Source organism: Talpa occidentalis, unplaced genomic scaffold (genome assembly GCF_014898055.3).
Source record: "Talpa occidentalis isolate TD23 unplaced genomic scaffold, MPIMG_talOcc4v2.1 talOcc4.13, whole genome shotgun sequence".
Lineage (NCBI taxonomy): Eukaryota > Metazoa > Chordata > Mammalia > Eulipotyphla > Talpidae > Talpa > Talpa occidentalis.
The window spans coordinates 90,446,697-90,471,808 of NW_023601322.1; the positions used below are offsets into that span (position 1 = coordinate 90,446,697).

At 41.2% G+C, this 25,112-nt stretch overlaps 1 protein-coding gene across 14 annotated transcripts in view; it reads right to left on the reverse strand.

Annotated features, from left to right (window-relative positions):
• Window positions 1-25,112, reverse strand: part of SYNPO2 (synaptopodin 2) — a 187,417-nt gene that overhangs the window by 54,679 nt on the left and 107,626 nt on the right. For 9 of the 14 annotated variants that reach the window (XR_008551521.1, XR_008551523.1, XR_008551524.1 and 6 more), the window contains exons 2-4: window positions 21,223-21,374; window positions 15,728-16,539; window positions 10,992-13,171 (exon numbers count right to left, since the gene is read on the reverse strand). Coding sequence is in view for 4 of the 14 variants with exons in the window: in XM_054694530.1 (XP_054550505.1) it covers window positions 10,992-13,171; window positions 15,728-16,539; window positions 21,223-21,374 (3,144 nt within the window). In the remaining 10 variants the exon portion in view is untranslated. Of the gene's footprint in view, window positions 1-6; window positions 8,106-10,991; window positions 13,172-15,727; window positions 16,540-21,222; window positions 21,375-25,112 lie in introns of those variants that run through there. The other 5 variants (XR_008551530.1, XR_008551528.1, XR_008551527.1 and 2 more) reach the window with 2 other exon arrangements.

Sequence of the window (25,112 nt, forward strand, 5' to 3'; positions counted from 1 at the left end):
TGCATAAAACACACCTGATAGTTACCACAGGGGGAAAAGCACCAGATATGAAAACAGGTCAATTGGTTCCCTGGGGGGTCTGCTTCCTTACTTGCTGGGTAACTTTGGGCAATTTTCTTAACTTCTCTGAACTTCAGTTTCTGTATCAATTAAAAGGAAATGAGTGGCCTCCCTGGTGGAATAAAGGTTGAGTCTCGGCACTACCTACCACTATGGCCTGAGTTCGATCCCGACCAGGGAGCTGACCCACATATGGCACAGCAGACCTCTCTCTCTCCTGTCTCACCGCTGCTCCCCTCAGCAGTGTATTTCAGTAGATCTGCCTATTCTGCTCCACACTCTTGTCTCTGGTGAATCCTTTCGCCCCCTCCCCCCACACCTCTGACTTACAACCCAATTCTTCTCTGCAAAAATAAATAAAATCTCAAAAAATAAAAAATAGAAAAAAGAAATGAGCATAGTCTCCAAACTAAATAAGGTAGTGACAACTAAATAAAATGCATTTATTAAAGCATTTCACACATTTCATGTCAGAGTCTGTGTGTGGTTAGTTCCTTCTCCATCTCTGACAAGCTCTTGACGTTTTCTTAAGTTGAACCAAAATTTTCTGTCTCTTGCATTCATTTGGTCTTTTTTCTTTCTTCTCCAAAAGAGACCTTTACTCTCTTACCCACATCACAGTTCCTCAAATATCCAGCACTCCTATCTTCTATTTGTCTTTCTCCTCCCAGTGGTAAAGGCACAAACATATATCTCATATTACAGAACTTCCAGGCACTTTACCCTCCTTTTTGTTTTAGAAATAAACTGGAGTGCGTCAAAGGTCTGCAAACAATACCCTTGCTGGGATCAAAGCAGCTACTCAGCAGGTCTACCTGTTCCTTTGTCCAGCTCCTGCTTCTAAAAAGCAGCATCTCCTGGTCTTGAATTTTGTCAATCCACCATGCTCTTTGTTCATCTTAATGTTAAAATTAAACAAAAACATTGGGATCTTTCCCGGGAATCCCTAATTTCTCTGTAGTGTTGAAAATTTCACAATCGTATTGTTTTCATTAAAACCAAAAAAACTGATTAGCATTCAAAGTACTTCAAAATTCTCCTTTAGCCTAGATCTCAAAATAAGAATGTTTTGATACCTGCCAGAAAGATTTAAGTTAGTTATTAGTAGGACATTGGAGATAACAACATTCTCCAGCCCTACTGCCAAGGGTAGTCATACAACCCCTTTCCCCAGAGGTAAGAAAAAGCAGCCCAGGAAAGATGGATAATTCCCTTCATTACATGATAAAATTGTATCATGCTATTCCTAGAAATATTTATTCTCAGTCTTGATTAGAAGCAGGGGGTCAGATAATATCAAAGTTTAAGGCTTCTTTATTCTTTTATTTAAAAGTAAAAAAAAAAAAACATTCAAAGCAAATTACAGGCAGCAAGCTTTGGAATGGCTGCTGTGCATTTTCTAATGGAGAAGAGAGTTTGCTACCCTCTGCTGGGCATTTGGGGGAAAAGTCGGCAAGATGGGGCTTCAGTGCCTGTTGATTCCACTTGGGTCGGGGCAAGCGCACATTGGAAGGCAGGTGCAGTTTACAAGTCTGGCTGCCGCTGACTGCGTGGACAGGAAAACTACATGGACTTTAAAAAATAAAGCTGATTTAAGTGCTTTGTTTGTTAGCATAGTGTTCTTCCAAAGTGTGGTTCACAGCCTTAGCATCAGAATCCTGAGGGTGTATATTACAAAAATAATTCCTGGGTTGCACCCAGACCTAGTAAATCAAAATTCCAAAGGTGGGGTTAAGCGGGGTTTTCATTTGCTCCTGGGAACCACTGTTGGAAAACTGTGTGGGAAGGTGATGAAGGAAGTTGTTGCTAAACAAAAGCACTATATATAAAGGAAATCCTTTTTAGTTGGTGAATTGAAGTGTAAAATTAAAATCATTACGTTCTAAGTTATATATTTGGCTTTGCTCTTTATTTCAAGACTATCACCCATGATGTCATAACATTTCACTGGATATTTACTAAGGCAGGATTCACAATCCATTTAGCCCATATTTAGTTTATATTAAGAATTATGATTGGCACCACTTGATAAGCATTATCAAGTAATCCAGTGGCCCAGTGTGACTTAAAAAAATCCTAATTGTGGAAGAATTGGTAAGACATGTTATTTATATTAGTTTAGCCTATTCAGCAGTGATTTTTAGTTTTGTAATCATTTCTTTATCCATCTGAGATATAACTAAAGAAAGAACTAACAAGTATGATTGCTTATTATTTTTTTAAAGAAAAATGTAAGTAAATGGCACAAAAGAAAGACTAAACTAAATCAATTTAACTGCATTTAAAACCAAAGCAATGTTGGACTCAGATAACATTTTCAGAATCTCAGCTTAACCTGACATTTTTCCTCTTTAAGATCAGTCAAAACTTCTGCTTCTGACTCAGGAGGATTCTAGAAGTATCAGAACACCCACGAAAACTCCCTGGGCAGCATGAAAGGTAGCTGGAATTTTATGTCTCCCCCACCCCACATCAGTCACTCAACTTCTGAGAACTATTTTCACAACTTGCCCTGGGAGCTTGTTCTGTTCAGACCAAGGTTTCACTCTTCCTGTTTTTGGAAACTGATCATGCTTCTCAGGCGAGGGGATCAATTACTCTAAAAAGGCCAGGTTGCTGACCCTTTGTCCTGGGACAGTGCTGGGGAGGAGGGAGGACAGCTGCCCGCTGTGCCTGCAGAGGTCAGCCAGGCCCTGTCAGAGCCCCAGTGCTGCAGGCTGCATGGGGGAGCCTGGGGCACAGGGGTGCCAACTGCTCTACTTTCTGTGCAGCAGGCCTCTTTACGCTGCAGTCTGCCCATTAAAACCTTTCTCAAGACAGCAACTATTCTACTGGAGGATATATTTAAATTTATAAACATCCCCTGAGTAAGAGTTCTCTTTAGATTATTAAGCATATCACCCTAATCTATTTCATATTGAACACAGTTATCACCCTTATCTATTTCATATTGAACACAGTTTCTTTATAGAAGCTCAAAGCTATGGTTCCTTTTTGTTGTTATTGTTTAAATCGTAGGGCCAGTCTTTTTCAGTCCTGTCTCATTTTTGTGAGACACCACCACCAACACAATATCCACAAGAAAATTTGATGAAGTCAAATGCAGAGGAATATATAAAGCTTCAGTAAGATACTAAATACTAGAGAAGAAACAAATATTTCTAAAAGACTCCTGGGAATAGATTCCTCATGGCACGATAAGATTTATGCAGACCCTGCTTCTGATTTTCCTATTTTAGTTGCATTAGTTTTCTCAAACTAGGACTGACATCAGCAGACAGCACACAAAAATCCTGTTTGTTAAGTGGGTGTTTTTCCCCTTGAAATAGTAGCTATTGTTTTCTGAATGCCCTTTACAATAGTGATAATAGCTAAGGCATGGAATGCTTTCCACATCCCAAATACTCCTCTGTACACACAACACACGTTGACTCATTTAGTCTTCACAACAGCTTGGGAGGTTACACCTCTTATTGTCTCCATTTCACAGCTGGGGGGACTGAGGCACAGAGGCTGCATTGTGTCTAAAGTGTCCCACCAGAAGAGGCAGTCTTGGGATTCAGATGCAGGCAATGTAGCCAGAGTCCACACTCTTCACCAGCACAAAATGTGACTGTGTACCCTCAGCATTTGCTGCATTACTCACCTAGACATGTGTGGGTTTCATTTAAGAAATGATTGGCTTTTTTAATTATTAAAAATGTGGGAGGCCATTTTTCCTCCCACATTTGTTGCTAAAATTTGAGGACTTTCCATCACTCCTTTTCCTGGTGTAAAATGAGCACAGCTAGTTGGCTGAAAGTAGGTTTTGCACTTGTTTTTGTGCATAATTAGTAATGAGTAAAATGTTATCTTTCCCCTACCACTGAGTTATAAGCAAATAGGCCAATGGAAGAAAAAAAAAAAGTTTTCCCCCACTTGTACTTATTTACAAGTGTCTTTTGCTTGTGAAACACTAAGGTCCTTCAGTATTTCTTACTTTAATTTGTGTACGGTTTAAGGTAACTTCTGAATTGTTTCTGAGAGTTGTTAAGCTTATCCACTCTGAGGAACAATTCTTTCACTGTGACCTTTGTCTTCTTGGGATCAGATTAAGTGACTTTGAGATTAAAGAACGGTTCTGGAGTTTGACTGTTCAGTCTTGGCCTCACCACTTTGGACAAATTGCTTAATATTTTGGAACCTCAGTTTTCCCATCTGTAAAGTGGAAGGATAATAGGACCTGCTTCATGCTTCAGTCATGTTGTGATGACCGAAAAAGTTAATATTTGTAATCTTTGTTAGGCTTTTCCCCAGCACCTAGCATATAGGAAGCCCTCATGGTAGTCGCCTTCATAGTGGCTGTACTACCACTAAGGCCGTAACTCCCTGCAAATATAACAACTGGCAACCACAGTTCACTTGGAACTTCATGTTCTCTCTCCTTTAAGCTAGTGATGGGAATGTTCAAACCCATGTTTAGAATCCATTAGAGAGATTCCTCAGGAGAGGCTTTCAAAATAACAATGAGACATAGTTTAAGAGGGAAAAAAAAAACAAAACAAAAAAACCTAGTGGAAAAAAAAAACCAAAAACCAAAACATTAAGGTGTAAAATGTCCCTGCTGACACTCTGACAGAAATACAGAAATAGCTGTGGAGAAACCTTCCCTTGAGGACATTGCAGCAGGAAAGGTTTGCTGCCTCAAACAGGAGGGAATGAGTTTCTCCCTCCTCTGGGAGAAACTTCCAGAATGCTAAATTTTAGAATGCTAAAATTCCAGTGACAACTGTTTTTTAGAGAGCAGTTTTTTGAAATACTGAAAAATTGTACTTCGCTCAGCATTATTCTATTTAGAATTATTCTTATTAAAGTGTTTCAAGTTATTGGTTTAGCAGCAAGCCAAATTGCAAGCTGATTCACTGCGCAGTAAAAAAGGTCCATGAATTATATCCTGTCAGAATGGCATAAGGCCAAGGAGAGTTTTTATTTTGTGTGAAGATTCTGGTTTGGCTTTATTTTTTTTTACATTCCTGTCCATTCCAGGCCCATGAGTATCACCTAGTCATCATGAAAAAAGAAAATAAAAATCACTGTCCTGTCAAGTCCATCTGTTTTACTTATAAAATAAATGCTTCTTTCTCAGAGACTGGTTTTCACTTCCAACTTATAGATTAGCCTCCGACTTCATGAGCCATCTTATGAAACTAGTGGGGTCCTCCCTAAAGTTATACAATGTGGCCAAAGCCACATTCGCTTCCTCAGTGAATCACTTTGGTGGATACACAGAGACTAGGTCTCAGGCAGGGGGACCCAGGGGTTTAATGAGATACTATGTGGAGTCTTAGGGCGAGTCCAGCGTGGAATGTCAGACCAACAGCTAGGTCTACCCTAGCCTGCACCTCAGAGGGCAGTGGTCACTGGACACTTGGTTAGTTTCTCTGGGCTTCCGCTGCCTCCTCTGTAAAATGGAAATAACCACCTTCCCTCTCAGGCAGTCCTACAGAGTAAGTGGAATCTCTGTGTAATTGGCTGAAAGTGTGTGTTCAGACTGATTCCAGGGTCTACCGCCTCACGCTGTACCTTCTTGGGCAGGTTATTCAGCCTCTTGTGCCCTACCTATTATCTGTTTGTGGAGAACGCTACTGGTATCTGTCTCACAAGGATCATCACTGATTGAAAGAGCTAACTTATGAAAGGTACTGGACACCACTGAGGGCGCAAAGTTTGTGTTCAGGTACTGGTTGCTGTTGTTAGCGCTCACGTAACACAGTTCGTGGACAGAGCAGAGACATACTACATCAGGCCCTACCCTTGTCTCAGGCCTGCCTTGTCTCAGGTCTCACCAGGTGATCTGAATGGCAGCCACGGCTTTCTCCATCCCCACCTTTACGCCTGACTCAGCCTCCAGGTGGGTTTGAGGACAGAGCATTCCACCAAACCAAGGTATCAAAGATTCCCCAGACTTCAACAATGTCTCCTGAAGCAAAAGTACAACACTTTGCATTTTGGTAGTTACTTTGAAGAACACTTTTTCTAGTATGTGTATTTCTTTTCAACTCAGAGCCAGTTACAGCCTTTGATAATTTTTTCCCCCACCAACAAAATTAGTAACAGACGCTCAAGAAGTAGGGTCTGTGATGGCAGGATTCCTCCTTGGTACATCTGAGTATTATTATTATTTAGAGTATTATTATCAAGCTGAGGAAGGAAAGCAGGCAGGAAAGTAGGTCCTTGTGATTATTTTTATTAGGGACCTTGAAGGTATATTTCACCAGTTTAAACACACATAATTGTGAGAAACATGTAAAAAAGAGGTTTACATGAGTTTTACATTTGGAATCAAAAAGAAAAAAACTTTAAAAGTTTATGGATCAACAACCAAAAATTATTCAAGTTATAGGAACCTATAGAAGCCTAAATTTCTCTCTTCATGCTCGAGATTTACTTTATTAGCTGGCAGCCCTTCGATAAAATCTGGAATTGGAGAAGTGTCTGACAGGAGTTAGCACTTTTTAAATTAAATCTCTTTGTATTAATTGCCTTTGAGTAGTAAGTTCTATGATTTCCAAGTCCAAACGGTAGTATACACACACCTATCATAGAAATGTATTCATCTGTCAAAATCTGAAAAATTGACTACACCTGATAATATCAAGGAAAGGAGAGTTTTGGTTTTGGGCTCCTCCCAAAGAATATTTTTTATTGGTCTGATGCTCCACTTAAAAAAAAAAATCATGGAGATCAGAGACAGGCTCTGAGCAGTTTTGTAGGGTGTTTAGGTCCGATGGGAATTTGCTAGTTTGCTTCGGGCCTCAGCCAACCCTGGGGGAAAATCTACAGAAGAATTCAATTCTGCCTTTTCCCAGAATACTTGTTGATGAACTCAGCAGTGTTGAAGTGTTACATGAGTCTTTGTGTCCCCCAGGGTCCAGTGATAAGGGGACATGAGACCCAGCAAGGGTCAACATTTCTGGGAATATCATGTGGGTTCTTAGAATATACAAATATTTCTCATGAACCCATAGCACTTTTTAAAACAAACTCAGTGACTCTGATCTTTGGACAGAGCAAGAACACAGCCCACCATGTCCCTCTGGAAGGATTCTAAGCGTGTAGCTTTTCTGAAAACAATCACTTCTGTTTGATGGCCACGACTTCAAATACTCTTCCTGCTGAGCCAGTGGTGACTCATGAAACAGAAACAGGTTTCAGGAACTCACCCTTAGAATGTGGGTACTGGAAGCTTCTCTAATTTATAAGTGGATGAAATGATACCCAGCAAGGAGCTTTTGTTCAAAAGATTAAATTCAAACTCAGACACTGTCAAGCGTCTTCTCCAAGAGCCATCACTAGAAAAGACAGAGCCAAGATTTTGAAATGCCAGTCGGCAGCAAAATGACCGTGTGTGTTCTTTAACCCAGAACTTTAAATAGGACAACAGCCCCACATGTTAGTATACCCCTGTGGATGCAAATCATTTGTTTTCTATTTCTCAGGTGTGTCTCTTGCTGCCAGGTTAGACTTCCTGCCAATGACAGCGATGTCACCAAGCTGTCTTCAGAACCCACTTCTTGAAAGGAGCTGGCAGCTCCAGAACAGTGAAGAAAACGGGCTTACTTCAAAGAACTATTTGTAACTCATTTTTCAGTTTTCCTCAGTTAAAACGAGTTGCTTCTTATGAGGATTAAATGAGATGCACGCTATTATTAATATGCTAGATATATGTTGTTGCTCAATCATTTATACACACTCATCAGGCTGGTCAGCCAAGCGTGTCTCACAAAACATCTCCCTAAAAAATGCCTGCCTTATATTATCAACAGCAAGTCAGGATGAAGAAAGCATGTTTTCCTTCTTACAACAGAATGTGTCTATTTTTGAAACATTAGAAATAAAACTGTAAATGCTCTAAGATAAATGTGACAATATTCTGATTCCCAATCTTACCAGTTCTGTGACTCAGTCCTTCCTCCTATAGGACTGAGAGGAATATGCTGTTTCTATCCACACAGCACCTCTCTTCCTAGAATCTCTATGTGCATACTCACTGTAGCACAACATTCCTGTCAGGGAGAGAGGTTGGAGATATTATTGAGGGGAAACTCATGGAAAGAAATTTGCCTAAGGACCTGTAGCAAATCAGTGAATACAACGACTTCTTATTTTCTATTCCAGTGCCTGAAGACCATGCAGCAGACTGCTGGGGCTCATCTACAGAAGGCAGCTAACTCAACACTGGCACCCAGTAAAAGGCTGCTGCTATTGTGAAGACAACGAGCACCTGACTTAGATATTAAGCTAATAAAGAACAAGGGAAAAGGCAAAGGACTAAAAACCAAACAAAAACTGCCACTTCTAACCCCACAAGCAGCCAACCAGCCAGCCCCACATCTGCCACATGGCGAAGCCAGCAATACCCAGAGCTCAATGGCACCCAGAGGGAGTGAAGTCGAGGTCATGAATTCTAAGTGCCCCACCCCCCATGCTGATATCATTTCTATGGCTCCTACCAGAAAGTGGTGCACAAACCTTACATGGCTTATTCGGCAGGCAAGGCCAAGGGAGGCAACTGGGTGCCTTGTGGGTCAAGGTGAGACACATACTACCAGTTCCCAGTCCAAGTCATGCAAGCTCTGACTCCATGTCTGGTTTTGGGGGAATCCCCTGACAGTCCCAGTTGTGGTAGTTGTTATGTCTTTAGTCATCCACTCCAAACAGTGGCCCTGCTCAGCTTGCCACCTGTCCAACAGGAAGTGGACCAAACACACTTCTCATTCCTACATGCCACAGACCACAGGACAACTGGGAACACTTCTGGGTTATGACGATCCTGGGCTACTTTTTGAACTGATGATCTCAAATTCACTACCGTGCATTCCGTTCTCTTTCCTCTAAATCATGCCGTTCTTTAAATGCTATGTTAAGAATGCAAACTCATAAAAGTGATCTCCTTTCCTGCTTCACCTTAAAAAGACTTGTTTGGTTGTTCTAATAGAAAAGAATGCAAAATACACAGCCTTCGACGGACTTCCTCTTCAGGGAACAAGCAGGGCACACAATAGTGTTATATAATGGATAGATTGCTTTTTCCTTTATCCTGTATTAATCTCCTAATTGATTTCCTAAAAAGGCAAATAAGAGGTCCAGCTGCATCCTGTGGTTTTAACTTCTAGGTAAACCACCACCAAAGGCGTGGAAGATTTTCTAGAGAAAAAGCAGAAGAATCGGCCCCATTGTTCCGTAGATGACTTAATTTCCCTCTTGTGCATTAGCTTTAGAAATACCTAGGTTTTGAGTTTTATGGAGACATGAACATGCTCACCCAAAAAGGAATTTCAGATGTTCTGGGGGTGATATAAGAGAAATAACAGAAATGACGTAGTCTGAAGAGTTCACACAAAGAAGATTAAAAAAAAATACATACATTGAACAGATAAAGAAGAAAGTAGTATTTTAATAGGATAGCGAAAAATATAGTAGGTTGACAGTGACAGCAGAAAAAGAACAGGAATACAGATACTTCCAGAGAATTAAAATGGTACCATGTGTTTTCAAATCAGACAAGCTTTATGAGAGGTCTCTAAGTATCTCCTGCATTGAGTAGGTGGTTTTCCTTGGAGCTGTCAAGGATTCTTTGTGGTTCTCTACATTCATTCACGTTGAATACTTTCCATGGTTGGTCAGACTCAGACTTAAAATAGCTATAAGAAAGGTCTTCAGGTTCACTGTCAATGCCATTAATAACTTCATAGCCAGCTGGATGACGGCATGGTTTGTGGCCAATCCAAATTTACAAGGTAACCTTGCCTGACTCCTCCTGGTCCATCAAATATAAATAATAAAGCAAAGGTGCGAGACTAGAATTGCAAGGAACAGTGGGGAAAAGCAAAAAGCAAAACACAAGAAAAAAATCTGTGCGGTCACTCAGAAATGACTCTAGTCATTGTGTGTTCTCATCCTACAACTTCCCCACACACAGGGGGTTCCTCCTGCTTCACAATCCACCCCTTTTATTGCCAACCTTCATGCCTCAAGCATGTGGTTTCTCAAAGGAAAGCAATAGTCACAGGTACCTTTGTCTGCAACCTGCTCACCTTTCTATATGTGACCCCATTATACTCGACTCTACCACTTGCCTCAGCCAAGGAAAACTTGTGCTTTCATGGGCAACTGGATGTTCTCGAATAGTTTCTCAGTAACTGGGGAGGGAGGATGGAAATCAATCACAAAGGATAATTATCTTCTTGTCCTCTCCTGTCTATTTTAATGATGTCTTCTGAAGTGAGTTAATATATGTAGAATATCTGGCAAGGAAGCTAATATCCAATAAGTGCGCAGTAATTATTATATCCTTTCTTCTTCTTACCCCCTCACTAAACTATGTACATTAAAACCATCCCCATGGTAGCTTCTCCAGGGTATCAAGCAGGTGGCTGAGGTGGCCAGAGCAGAGCTGACCTGTCCTCAATAAATTTCTTATCCCTTAATATAATAGAGATAAAGCACTACTTAAAAAGGAAATCTCAGTTATCTCAAGTTATATTCTCACTACACTTGAGCCTTTTCACCATGGAAGCACAGCAGTTGTGTGACATAAAGGCTGTGTCCTGATGTTTGACAACACCCATCAATCTTTCTCATGGCTAACAAATAAATCCTAAGTATCCTGCTTACTTAACAGAAGGGCACATGTCTATTTGGGATGCTCCCAGATTTTTTTAGTGTGCAAATGAGATAAATAGACTTAAAATCAATCTGAGTTAGATTTTTAACTCATTATAAATAGGCTTCTTGGACCCAGATTGGAAGGTGACATGTGAAATTAAGTAAGTTGAGGACTTGCTAGGCATTCTGAGGGACTCAAGTACCACTGCAAACAATTTGTTTCAAGCAAAATGGACACGGCCTCAGCTACCAGATCACTCTTGCACAACAGATGGTTTCCACACCTGAACTGTGACACCACTTTTCTTGGCTGAGAACTTCGGCCTGGGTGCCACAAAATAGGATGTTGAGGCTGATTCTTGCTTTGGAGGGGTGGAAAGGGCCGCTGGCACTGGGGATGCGCTGACTGGGGAGGTGGCCTCTGCATAGAAGGCAGGCTGAGAACTATAGGCTGGGACGGAGTATACGGAGGAGGCCTGCGCGGTGATGGGCGAGCCAGCACTCACTGGCCGGGGAGGGAGAGCTTGTTTCATGGCTGGCACTGAATTGACCTTGACTGACGCCTTTTGGGGGAGGCTATCCTTTGCATCTGGAGGCTGGAAAGTAAACAAGGACGCATTGAGCTGATAAGGCTGGTGCTTCATGACGTCCAAAGCATTGAGGGGTTTCTTGCCCTTCTTCTTGCTCGTTTTGGAGGCCTGTGGGGCCGAGGGCTGAGACTTGATGGCGGCCAGTGGGTAGGAGGGGGAGTGGATGGGATTGTAGGCGATGGGAGGCGGAGCTCGGACATTGGAGGAGTACTTCCAACTCGCAGGGAGAGATGGAGTGGGAGACTGGGAGCGAGCAGCGTGCGCCTGTACCGTTTCCGAATCTACCACGTATTTCTCCATCCTCGACTGCCTTTTCGCAAAGAGCTGGGCTCCCCTCCCACTCATTCCTGGAAGCTCCGTGGATGGTCCCGCCGCACTGGCGTGTGCAGTGTTTACTATGGTTGCGGGAGGGTTCGGCTTGGGTAAGTAATTCTGACTGGCTACTGCCACCTGCGGTCCTTTGAAGGGACCAGCCACGTTCTGGACACTGGCGGGCCGAGCAGGGTAAGAAGGCTGGGCTACCTTGATGGAGGAGACCACGACGCCCTGGGAAAGGGTGGGCGTGGGGAAGGCAGGCGGCTGGGTGGGAGCCACCCCTGGCGACCAGGCTGGAGAAACTGGAGTGACGGGCTGGGAGGAAGACTTGATGGCAGGTTTCGGAGCGACAGGAGGTGGGGTCTTTTGTTTAGCGGAGGCACTCTGCATAAAATTGCAAGCCTCAGCTCCCAAACTGAGGTAGTCCTCTTCAGGACCGGAATCGCCTCCAGCTCCGGTGCTGCGTTTGCCTTCTGAATTTTGAAGAAGTGACAAGAGTTCAGGATTGGGGCTCACTTTGGGCTCTTTAAAGGTGAACATGGGTTTCGTCGTGCTTCTTCTTTTGGCCTCCTGCAAGATTCCTGTTTTTTTTGCTGGAACCGCGATCCTTTCGTCCCGGGAAGCTATGCGTTCAGATGAATCGTAAAAGGCTGGCTGGGACCATGGGGCAGGCTGGGGCCAGGGGGGCGGCAGGGCTGGGCCTGCGATGGGACTCGGCACAGCTCTGGAGAAGGCTTCGGGTGGAGGGGTGACCGCAGAGTATGGCGGAGGCGCAGGAAAGTCTGCCGTGGGACTTGTCACACTGCGGGTTGGGGAGAAGGGGGCTGCTGGCTGGTTCACAGACCCGGGGAAGGGCTTGGCCGTTCTGTTCATAGGGGTCATCCGCTGGGCTTCTGCTGTCTCAGACATCCCGCTGAAGCCGTTCTGTTGGGGCAGGTGACCCAGGCCCTGGTTCATGTGCATGTAGCTTCTGTTCACAGAGCTCTGCATACTCACAGACTCTTGTTCCTTCCTCTGGTAAGACGTCAGGGTACTCAGGCCATCTGTATGGGCAGCGTCCGGTTCTCTGCCTGAAATTCCACCCACACTTTCCTCCTCTTTTTGGGCCGTGATCTGATCCATCCTCTCCCTCCTCTTGGCAAACATGAGGGCCCCTTTGCCTGTGGTGTCTGGCAACATCTCCATCTTGTCGCCTCTGTTCGTTTTCTTTTCAATGTCCACTAGTCCAGAATCCCAGTCGAAGTTCACAGCTTGGGTCGTGTCGTCAATGTCAGACAGTAACTCTTCATCCACCTCGGATTCGCTGGCGCCAAGAAATGCTGCTTCACTTGTGTCCTCCCTGTCGCCTTCCTCCTCCTGTTCGTCTGCCTCTCGCTCAAGCTCGCCAGTCCCGTAGCTGATGAGGGTGTATTTCTTGGCCCTCTTCCGGCGCTTCTTAAACATCAACACCCCCTTGGAGTTGGGATTGGGGGCATCTGTTAGAAGGAGGGCAATGCTTTTGCATTTAGATTTTGCTTCTTTCACCTGCTTCTCTGATAGGCTTTCACTCCTCCTGAGCCCTAGGGAAAGCACAAAAACTGAATTGAAGTATTCAAGGAAGACTCCACAGCAACCTAGAAAGGGACTCTTTGGAAGGGGGTGGGGATTAATATGGAAAAGCATGTTTTTCAATTGGCTGCTGAATTTTGAAGGGATCCATCTCATTTCAGCCTCTTTTTTAGATTTACACTTCTACAATGATATATACACACATATTTCTGTTTCATTTGAAGATGTAATGCTCATGCAAACATTTTTATACATGTTCATTGGAATGTATGTTTCATAATTTGTTTCTGATAGGATCCTTAGACTTTGACAGTTAAAAACTGGTTAGTAAGTATCAATTAATAGGATATAATTAAAAATTAAAAAGGAAATAACTTAAGGACAATATTTTCTGAAAAACAAATCTTGGGTTTCCATATTTAAAAATTAAATGTCAATATAAAGCTGTTTCCAAACATTTTTACTTTTTTAAAATAATAATTTATTCTTTTAATTGTGGTAACATTAGGATTCTCTCCATCAGGTATCACTACTCTGATGCCCCCACAGCCTGCATTCACAGTTACATAATACAAATTTTAAAAAATGGAATGAATAACAATTGATGATAAACCAATATTTAATTAATCAATAATAAATAGCAATTAGCCCATAATTATAATAATTCAGAAAACTAGATCACTGTGGACACATATAAGAAATTTTGGCTACAAAGTAGTCTAAATAAATTTGTTAATTTATTGCTATTTTGGAAGTACAAAACTACTTCAGCTGCAGCAAGCATAAATCTTGGAGAAATTTTAAAATTATATTAGCTACCCTTTTAACTATGAATAACAACTGATACAGAAATTAAGTCATTTAAAATTATATTTGATAGTTTTAAAGTAACAAAAAAATGCCTATTTAAATTTAAATTTTTATTATTGTTTCAAAAATAAATTGCTGGTAAAGTAATGTATACTGTTAGTTATATTACATAGTTAGTGATAATGAGCATGATTCACAAAAGAAGTTCTGAGTACCTCAACATCATGAAATGGAAATTTCGGGGGAAAATTGAATATTTTATGATTGAAAATTGCTCCTTTGTCATTGGGGAAAAACATCAGATTTAATGATAAATTTTTTAAATGACAGATATTTTAAAAACAAAATATCATCAGAGGAAATAGTTTTATAACAAAGCTACAGATCAAGTTTTATCTTCAGAGAAAAACAGCAAAAAGGGTAGTCATTCCTGAAAGTTGCTCCTTTTGGAGTAGTGTTATACAACTTACAATGAAATTGACAGTCACAGTTGCAGTTGTTGCTGGCTTCACAGCCAACATCTAAAGTATGTGAGTGCTGCATTTATACACTTGTTTAATATGCTATAAATATGAACACAAATACAGATGCTTAAAGTATACAGAATGATTAACAGCACTTGCTGATAAGCTACAAATGGTTATGCTAAAAATATGCTCTGAAAGGAGTAACAGTGGTCAGAAGATTTAACATGCAACTTGGGGATGGGTCTTACTGCCTTCTTTTGTAAAAGACATCTGCAAGGTTGGCATATTTCTTTTGCTCAACCTTTTCTTAAATATATTTTTACTGCAGTAACATTGGGTTTATAACATCCTCTAAATTTCAGGTATACAACATTTACCACTCTTCTTTAAACAATCCAGTTCATTACTGATGTGGATCATACATACATACATGCAAATAAATGCCTTTACCTGTCAGCCTTCACATCTGCAAATGAAATCCCAAAATTTGTGTGTATATAACTTAAAAGAAAACAACAAAAATCCTAACACCTAACTGCCATTCTTACTTGCCTGTGTGTAATCACTCCCCTGGGTCAAAAAAATGACATAAAAAGCCTTGAATTTCATGTTTGCACACATGTAAAGGCTACCCCATGGCTCGGGAGCCTGACTTCTGTGTCTAGAAGGTAGATGAAGCTCTGCAGTCTAGTGAAACTTTACAACACAGCGAGGATCATGTATCTGCTCGGTATTCCACATGCCCTTGTCCATCAAACTCACTTCTGCAAGCATCATCAGGCTGCACAATGACTTTTTTCAAAACGAGAGTCTGCTTTTAATATCAGTGGTGGAGTCTGTGTTTTAAAGACACCTCTCAGCAGCAGACTCCATCGTTTTTGACATTTAAACTTGAGTCCACATGACTCCAGATACTCTAGTGGGCTATTTTAACATGAACTATTACAAACATTCTGAGACAAATCCAAAAGGCACAGTGACAATAATGTTTTCTTTGAACAGTTCCTATGCCTTTTGGGGGATAAAAGCAAGGGCACCAAAGACATTCCAGTCTAGAAAATTCAAAGAACTAGAAACTAGAAAGTCTAAACTTGTTGCTTCCAATGCAGAAACTGTAGTTCTCCACAAATTCAGCTTTGTGCATTAACACAATTTTACTTAAAAACCAATGAGAGACATAAGAAAACTATTTAAGAACAAGAATAAAAAATCCATGCAGGGGGAGCAGCAAACACCCTAAGCTCCCAGGCCCCTTGCAACAGCCCTGCAATGACCCCAGGCAGGACTTACGTGCGTGGCGTGCTCTGTGCTTGTGAGGTCTGCTGTGATCCCTTTCTGAGCGTGGATCTTCTCCCTGCTCAGTGCCTTCTGATGAGACTGCAAAGGATACCAGAGAAGGAGGTGCTTCTGACTGCCCTCCTTCCACTGGAGAATCCACACACCCCCTTGCTGCCGGCAGCCTGCACCCTTCTGTCTTCTGCCTGTCAGAGCAGTCGAGGATCACTTCCACGTGGGGCTGCCCTGCGTCTCCTGCTTCACTCCCCTGGATGACTCTCAGCCCTGTGCCTCTGGAGAGCTGGATTATCTTGCTGGACTTCAGAGAAGGGTCCTCTGGCTCATGGGCAGGGATTGAATTTAGGTGGGCAATTCCATCGTGTTGTAAGTCAGGGTCTGGGGCAGGAGGCTTAGATTTTTCAGCTCCTAGGAGGGCTACAACCGGGACACTAGGGCGCTGGTGCCTCTCCTGTGAAAGGGACAGCTGGAGCTCGATCACAGGGCCCAGCTGTCCAGCTTCTGCCTTCTCCCTTAAGAGAATCTCCTCCGCTAAGCATCCTCTTTGAGAGTCGGGCATGTGGGGGTCTACATGGCAGCTCAGGCCCATTTCTTCTTTTTTGTTTCCTGAGCAAGCGGGGCGACTTCCTTGGTCCTCAGCTAAGGAAGCTCTGCTGTGGGCAGGGGTGATGTACAACTCTCTGCACTGGCTCGGTGGGGCTGGTCGGATCTGCAGGGTGGTACTTTGCACGTATCCCTCCTGGGTGAGATGCTCATGGTTTTGGTGTTCTGTTTCAGAGATCACAGTCTCACTAATCCCACTGGATGGTCTGCACACAGAAAAATCATCCCAGACAGTTAAATCAGAGTGGGTGACAGTTAAATCAGAGAACTCTCTGACACTTTCATGATGTTTAATACACGATGATAGTCAAAATATTTCCTCCCAAATGTCAACTAAAAAATATCTTAAAACAGAAATTGGCAACATGTTTGTATTATTTCAAGATCTTCCAAATAAACTTTTCTTTAAAGCAAAGAAAAAATGCTCATTTAAGATTATGATAAATCCACCCTAAATTCACTTTTTTTTTTTTTTTTAAAAAAAGCTAAGTTAGAGCTATATGGATACCTTTTATCTGTAATTATTTGGGCATTTTAAAGAAACCTTGTTTGTGATAGTGACAAAGAGTTTCACTCTTATTGACTGAGTTTCAGTCTGGGCATTATAAAGTCATACAAACATACTCAGCAGCTTCTGAGGCATATTAATATGCAGATAATTCAAGAAATACTTTTAGAGGCTGTGCTTTCTTGAAAGGAATGAAACAGAAGCTGTTTTTTAAGCCCCAGTGAGCATGTGTTTTGTAATAAGTGGACCCTAGCCCAGAACGCTTGTGTAAAGTGAAATCCTTTCCATGCTGCAATGAATCATTGAGTCATGGAGTATTTATAATCGGAGATGTCTCCCTTTTCCTACTTGAACCTGTCTCTTGGAGCATTTCCTTTTAGGCTCTCTGAAGTCAAAGGGATCCTTACTCTCTCAGCTAAGGAGCCCAAAGCTATTCAGCACAATCCTTGATTTTGGATTTAACCATTATAGGTTGGTTCTGCAAATTTGGGCTTGCAACAAGCAATGTCCGTTTAGGGGAGAAACAAATTCATGCTAAAGCTCCAAAACTTTCAGTTTCTTTTAGGACTTCATTCACAGGAAAGCTGGAGAACATGCCTTCATTTCTTAGATTTTAAGTTTTTTTTTTTAGGAAACAGCAATCACTCTCTCTGCCCCTTTCTGCCTCCTTGAAAATGCACCCTAAACAATGCAGGATCATCATTCGAGGGTAGTGACCCCCTACTTGTATTCTACTAGGGGAGTCTGTGTTAGAATTTATGTATTAGTAGAATTTTAGACCAATGTTCAAAATAAATACTCCTGAATTTGCTTTTGACTGCATTTAGCAAAGTAAACCATAAACAAAAACAAACAATGAGATGAAACGCAATTATCTCTATGCAAGTAATCTATAAAGCTCCCTGGTAATACAAAAATATTAAAACAGTATTTTAAAAACATGATGACTGCCAATTAGATCTTTCTTTTATAGAAATTGATGAATATACTCTATGTAACTGAATTTGAGGGTACCAAAAGGTCAGAGAGTTTTAAGTTAGGAAGGCCTCAGGATGGAAGTAGATTAAATCACTTTGAATTATGTTAGCAATCAGTTACAAAGCTGAGAAGAGAGTAGCTTGAATTCATTCCAGCCTTACAGGCTGCAGTACAGGCGAATGGGTCAGATAAATGTTAACATTTATTGGTAGCCCAGATAAAACAGTTATGTATCAACAAAAACCATAAAAAGTGTAGAGATTGAAGCTTTATACTTGAAAATATTCAGTTCCATTCAGTCTATGTAGGTACTCAATTCCACAATTTATGTCATAATTACCTTAATATCTTATTTTTTGTTATCTTAACATTTTAATAAAATATAAGACAACAGAGACTTACTGTTCAAGGGGTCTTTTAAGCTAGTCTGACCCAGCTATCTCTCTGGGCAATAACCCATAAGAAAAGAAATAATCCACTCTTCCCTTGTAGCAGGTGACAGATAGCTGAGTGAGATCTAATATCTTTTTTTTAAAGATTTATTTATTTATGCATACAAGAGCTGAGGCACAGGCCAGAGATGCGGGGGTGAAATGATTCACCAGAGACAGAGTGGGGAACAGAACAGGCAGATTGACTGAAATACACTGCTGAGGGGAGCAGTGGGCGAGACAGGAGAGGTCTGCTGCTCCATGTGGTTGCTCCCTGGCCGGCCGGGGATGGAACTCATGCTGCAGAGGCTGCGGACTGCTTCATGGTGCAGTGCTTAACCCCTTGTGCCACCAGGGTGGCCCTGAGATCTAATATCTAATTCCAGGTAGCGATGTCCAGGTATCTAGAGTGATGGTGGTGATGATGACTGCATTTGGACTAATTTTAATTCAAGATGTCATGCTTTATCTCATCAAATAATTATGTATTTTTGTAAAATGTAAAAATAATCAAGAGAAACAATACTCATGAATCCAATTATAAAAAATAGAGAAAAGAAAGAATTAGTGAAAAATGAATAAATAAAGCAGAAAACTGGTCACTCCTTTTTGAAAATGAATCTGTACCTAAGACTCAGCTTTGAACCCCAAGGATTTTCCAATGACAGTCTGGCAATCAAAACAAGAAGGGGAAGTCCCAGAACACAAATGTGTTCCAAAGACTCTGGCCTAAAGACACTAAAAAGGGAGTATGTTGGAAAAGATTTTCCCCCATTTTGGATATGATGAAAGCTTCACAGAAAATACAATCTTCAAATATCTGAGAGATCGATGCCTGATAAGGGCACCGTGGCCACACGTGGCAGCCTTCCTTATCAGGAGCAGTTTGAGGAATAGGTAGGATCCTAAAGCCTAAGGGCTTTAACACTGGATTTGATGGGTGAGTGTCTAGATGGGCGATTTTAAGAATCATGCTGGATTCCTCTTATTTTCACAAAATTTTGGCCATAGATTTCACGTTTGTAGAGAAACAGAATCATATTGGGTGATTATCAGAGGGATAAAGCTGTAGCAGTTTCTGAAGATTTAAGCTAAAGCCTAGAGGGCTGTGAGATTCTGTATAACACAACTTCTACCTCTTCCTGAAGGCTGCAGTAAAGGAAGCCAGAGCTTTGCTACTGGGATTTATCATAATTCAAGGGTCAAGTTAGGGCCTCCCTTGCAAAGGTAGTAAGGCTTGTACTGTGATTTGCATACTGTAAAAATGTTGATACGATAGCTTTTTGTTATCTTCTCCCATTATCTTTTTCATGCTTACAGTTGACTTAAGGAATGATGTGGAGATGGTGGCATGTGAAGAGATCAAATTGGTGAGTGAACTGCAGTAATAGGACAAACCTCCATTTTAACCAAATGCTTTTGCTCACCCAAACATTGATTTCTGACAAGCAGAAATCTGGCAGCTTTATTTTTTTTTAAGATTTATTTATTTTTATACAAGAAGTGGGGTACAGGCCAGATGTGCAAGAGGGTGAGAGGATTCACCAGAGACAGAGCGGGGAACAGAACAGGCAAACCGTCTGAAATACAATGCTGAGGGGAGCAGTGGGCGAGATAGGAGAAGTCTGCCGTACCATGTGGGAATCTCGCTGGCTGGCCAGGAATCGAACCCGTGCTGCAGAGGCTGTGGACAGCTTCACAGTGCTGCACTCAACCTGCTGCACCACTGGAGAGACCCAGAAATCTGGCAGCTTTAAAGGATATTTTTGGTTCTTTCCCTTATCCTACACATCCTCTTTCTATTAAAAAAAAATTGTACAATGGAATGGTTTAATATTTAAACATGTTTAATTCATCTGTGAACTTCAGAATTATAATTTGATGATTCTGACCCACCACAAAAATCTTGATCTATAAGTGTTAAATTGTCTTCAAGATATGGAATTTTCCGGGCCTCCCTGGTGGCGCAGCGGGTTGAGCGCAGCACTGTGAAGCTGTCTGCAGCCTCTGCAGCTTAGGTTTGATTCTCGGACGACCAGGGATATTCCCACATGGCGTGGCAGACCTCTCCTGTCTCGCCTGCTGCTCCCCTTAGCAGTGTATTTCAGTCCGTCTGCCTGTTCTGCTCCCTGCTCTGTCTCTAGTGAATCTTCTCACCCTCTCACGCCTCTGACCTTACCCCAGTTCTTGTGTAAATAAATAAATCTTAAAAAAAAAAAAAGATACTGGGCCTCCGCTGGTGGTGCAGTGGTTGAGCGTTGGACTGCAAAGCTGCCGGCAGCCTCTGCAGCTATGGTTCAATCCCCGGCTGCTCCCCGGCCACCGGCGAGGGTCCCACATGGCGCGCAGACCTCTCCTGTTGTGTCTGCTGCTCCCCTCAGCAGTGTATTTTGTCAGTCTGACTGTTCTGTTCCCCGCTCTGGCTCTGGTGCATTCTCTCACCCTCCCGTGCTTCTGACTGTACCCAGTGCTTGTATAAATAAATAATCTTTTTTTTTAAGATTTATTTATTTTTATTTTTATTTATACAAGCACTGGGTACAGTCAGAAGCGCGGGAGGGTGAGAGAATTCACCAGAGCCAGAGCGGGGAGCAGAGCAGGCAGAAGGACCAAAGTACACTGCTGAGGGGAGCAGCGGGTGGCGGAAGAGGTCTGTGGCCATGTGGGACCCTCCTCCGGTGGCCGGGGAGCAGCCGGGGATCGAACCGGCGCTGCAGAGGCTGCGGGTAGCTTCGCAACCCAGCGCTCAACTGCTGCGCCACCGGAGAGGCCCTAAATAAATAAATCTTTAAAAAAAAAAAAAGATATTGAGTGTTCCAAGAACTAAGGCTATAAAGCCCAAGATTTCAGATTTTAAAGACAATCTTTGTCTTTCTTCATCCATGACAAATTATATATATATAACAGAAACTGTGTTTCCATGTAGCTTCAAGATTCAAGAGGAAAGATGTATTCCAGTCAATCTTCCGTACCTTTTGACAAGCATCTGTAGAGAGTCCGTTACACTCTCCATGAGTTTGATGACTTCAGGGTAGGTGAGGTCTGCACAAGGGTTGCCATTGATGGAAACCACTTCATCCCCTTCACAGAGCCCAGACCCGGAGGCTTTGCTCTGGCTTCGAATCTGAGTGGAGTGAAAAAGGAGGCAAGAGTTAAAACCACGTAACTTGTGAAAAAAAAAAAAAAATGCCACCACCTTTAAGAAAATTCTACTTGGGAGAAGTAAATCAATCACAAACTGTAAAGTCAGCCCTGATTTTTAATTTACTTGTTCATCTAAAGGACAACTGCACATGCATCTCATGCCTCTTGCACACACAACGTATTATGCGCCATAATGTCAAGATTTAATTGGCAACATTATAAATATACGGGAAAAAAAGGAAAGTAAGACTATGGTTAAAGAAATTAGAATAAAATAAAGAATGGGGTGAGACAGATGTTGAAACTGATATACATTAAAAATAATTATTTGGCATTGTGAATGGAGTTTGACCCCAATGAGAAAGTGACTTCTCCCATTAAAATAAAATGTAAAATCCCTTCCCATTGCCAAGGTGGATGTAAGAAGGAGCTGCAGGCAAGGTGATCAGATTAATGAAAGGGCTGTACAGCTAAATGAGCTGATGAAAGTCATCCTATTGTATCTGGGAAATTATGCAGTCAGGGTATTAAGAATCATGTCAAAGGTAGAAATCCTGGATTGCAATCAATCATTCAATAATTGGTACTAAGAAAACTTCAGAACAAGGGCCTCCCTGGTAGCATAAGGGATTAAGACACAACCTATGAAGCTGTCCACAGCCACTGCAGCACAAGTTCTATCCCCCACTGGGGAACTGCCCACATGGCACAGCAGACCTCTCCTGTGTCGCCTGCTGCTATCCTCGGCAGTGTATTTCAGTCCATCTGCCTGCTCTATTCCCCACTCTGTCTCTCACCCTCTGCACATCTGGCCTGTACCCAGTTCTTAAATGCATAAATAAATATATCTTTAAAAAAAAACCCAAAAACTTCAAAACAAAAGAAAGAAAAAACATTAAAAAAAAAAAAAGCCCTGCTGTTAGGATTACATTATACTCAAGCACAGCATGATGTGGGACAAGAACTGAATAAAAACCTAGAAGAGAAATTTCAGACCCTAGAAGAGAAATCCTGCAGGAAAAAAGCACTAGTTCTTTAGTGAGAAGGTTTATATCTCATACAACTATGATCATGGTAAAATACTGTTTTCCTTCTGTCCTTCCAGAGACACCCACCAACCTCTCAGCAAGGGTATGGGCCTCTGCAGACTGCACTAGTCAGGCTTCTGGTTGGATTTGGTCAGTGGGAAGCCCCGCTGAGAAATGAAAGAACAAGGGAATGAGAGGTCAGACAGATATTTTCCAGAACTATAGCTGAGCTCTTGTTACCTTCCAGTAGCACATACTATCTTCAGCCTGAAGGGTATTAATAGGTTCCTGCTCTTAATCTCTGGATGTTTCATTATCATTTGTGGGTTCATGTAAGCCTGCTTTTATTCTCTGCTTTACATTATCTTTAATTACTCCATTAAGCAAGCCACCTATTTCCTGCAGAGACCCTAAGGGAACTAATATGTTTAGATTTTACTTTATAATTTGAATTTAATAGTTCTCCGTGAAACATATCTCATGATCACACAAATTTAAGAATACTTTAAGATACTATTCTAGCTGTTTTCTAACAAGGTGATCCCTCTTGGACTATTAAAATCAAGACTGAGTCCACAGAGGTCAAAGCCAGGTAAGCAGCCCTTCAAAGAATGTGAACACATTTAGCAAGGCTCATTTCTAAATGGGTATGAAGTACAATTCAATTTATCTCTAACAGCTTCTCACTAATTATTGCTACGGTCTTGAATAATAATTAATATGTTGACTAATATAGGTTTAGGGTTTAAATCTCCTATTGCATTACATTTTAAATGGTACTTTTGAAAGTAATGACAAAAAAAAAAAAGCCATTAAGTGCCCAAGCAACGATGCTCTTGAAATATTAAGAGATTAGGTAGTTTTGTTCTGGGAAAGTTCATCTTTTTTTTTGTTACAAGTTATACCTTATAGGAGGCTTTGTCAGACAAGTCAATCTCATTTTATTTTGGAAGAACACACTAATTTATTGAAAAAATTAAATACACTCAGTATTTCCAAGACTATAAGGCAGCAATAAAAGCAATGGGAAAGAAAATATCTTTTATTTTGAAGAATCTTGAAAAATAACTAATTATCAAATATATTTGTTTGATTTGATGTTGCATAAAATCATTATCATTTGTGGGTTCACACAAGCCAGCTTTTATTCTCTACTTTACATTATCTTTAATTACTCCATTAAGCAAGCCACCTATTAAAAAACTTATGAGATCTGTTAATAAATCAAGGACAGAACCATATCCAACAATGAACATTTAACTTAGGGCTAGAGATATTTATTCATAGTTTTTCTATTTGAATTTAATTTTTTTAAGATTTTATTTATTTTTACGCAAAAGGCCAGAGGTACAGGGGGTGAGTGGATTCACCAGAGACAGAATGGGGAGCAGGACAGGTGGATTTACTGAAATACACTGCTAAGGGGGGCTGGGGGTGAGACAGGAGAGGTCTGCTGCGCCATATGGGTCAGCTTCCTGGCCGGGGGGATTGAACTCAGGCCATTGGGATCACAGCACTGAGAATTCACACCTAGACACCAGGGAGGTCCTAACTGTTTTTTAATAAAATAAGATTAGGTGGATCATCATGCATATTTCTGAGCACAAAAATAATTCATTCAATGGAATCAAATATATTAGAATACAAACAGAAAATTCATCCTGTGGAGCCAAAGAGGTTTTATGCTGATAAAACAGAGGTGTCATCATACCCTGTACCTTCCGAGGTCCAATCTTGGGATGTATCACCTCATCAACAATAAGTTGTCTGAATTTTAAGAAGCTACATGGGTATGCAGACAAAGATAAAAAAAAAATGGTCCTTGGAAAATAAATTAATCTTCAACTTAACAGAGCTATCATCCAAACATGTGCTGCCTGAGTGGGAAAAGTGCAGTTCATCATTATGCTTGTCAAGTGGAGCTTTTAATGGTATCCAAATAAGCAAAAGCATTATGATAGAGGCCATTAGCATTCCTTCAAAGCAACATGCTCAGGTCAACACACAGAATCAACCACTGCGATTGTGTTTCACTGACCTTTTACATTTATCTGAACAGCAGGGAATATTTTTCTCTCAAGAACCATGTTAAATATGGTGGCATTTTCCTTGCCACCAAGGGTATCTCTTTCTCCACTTTTTATAGGACTATTAAATCAAACAAAGATTGTGCAAGAGTACACCTATTTCACAGCTTAGATCTGCTGATTAAGGAGCATTAGGTGCATTATGAAGGCCAACAATTTATTCGCTTCTATCGTGTCTACTTAGGTATTTTTATAATTGACGTAATTGTGCATCGTTATATAAGTAAAAATTCTAACACCTAAAAATATTCTTATTTGTGAAAATAAAATACACCATCACTAATAAGTATAAATTAGGACACACATAAAAACTGTTAGTATTAACAATAATGTATCTCTATCAGAGAATTTATCAACCACTGGTCCTACATTCAAAAGTTACATGTCACAGTAGGACAGAACACAGACTCTGAAGAAAGACAACCTGGGTTTCAACTGTGTGGCTCCAAAGCTTACCCCTGTTTTTTTTGTTTTTGTTTTTGTTTTGTTTTTTTTAGACCTGTTATATAGCTTTAGTTTTCTAAAGTGTAAAATAGAGCTACTGAATTTGATTTCTCGAGATGGCTGCTAAGAGTTAGAAATAATGTGTTAAGTTCCACGAGC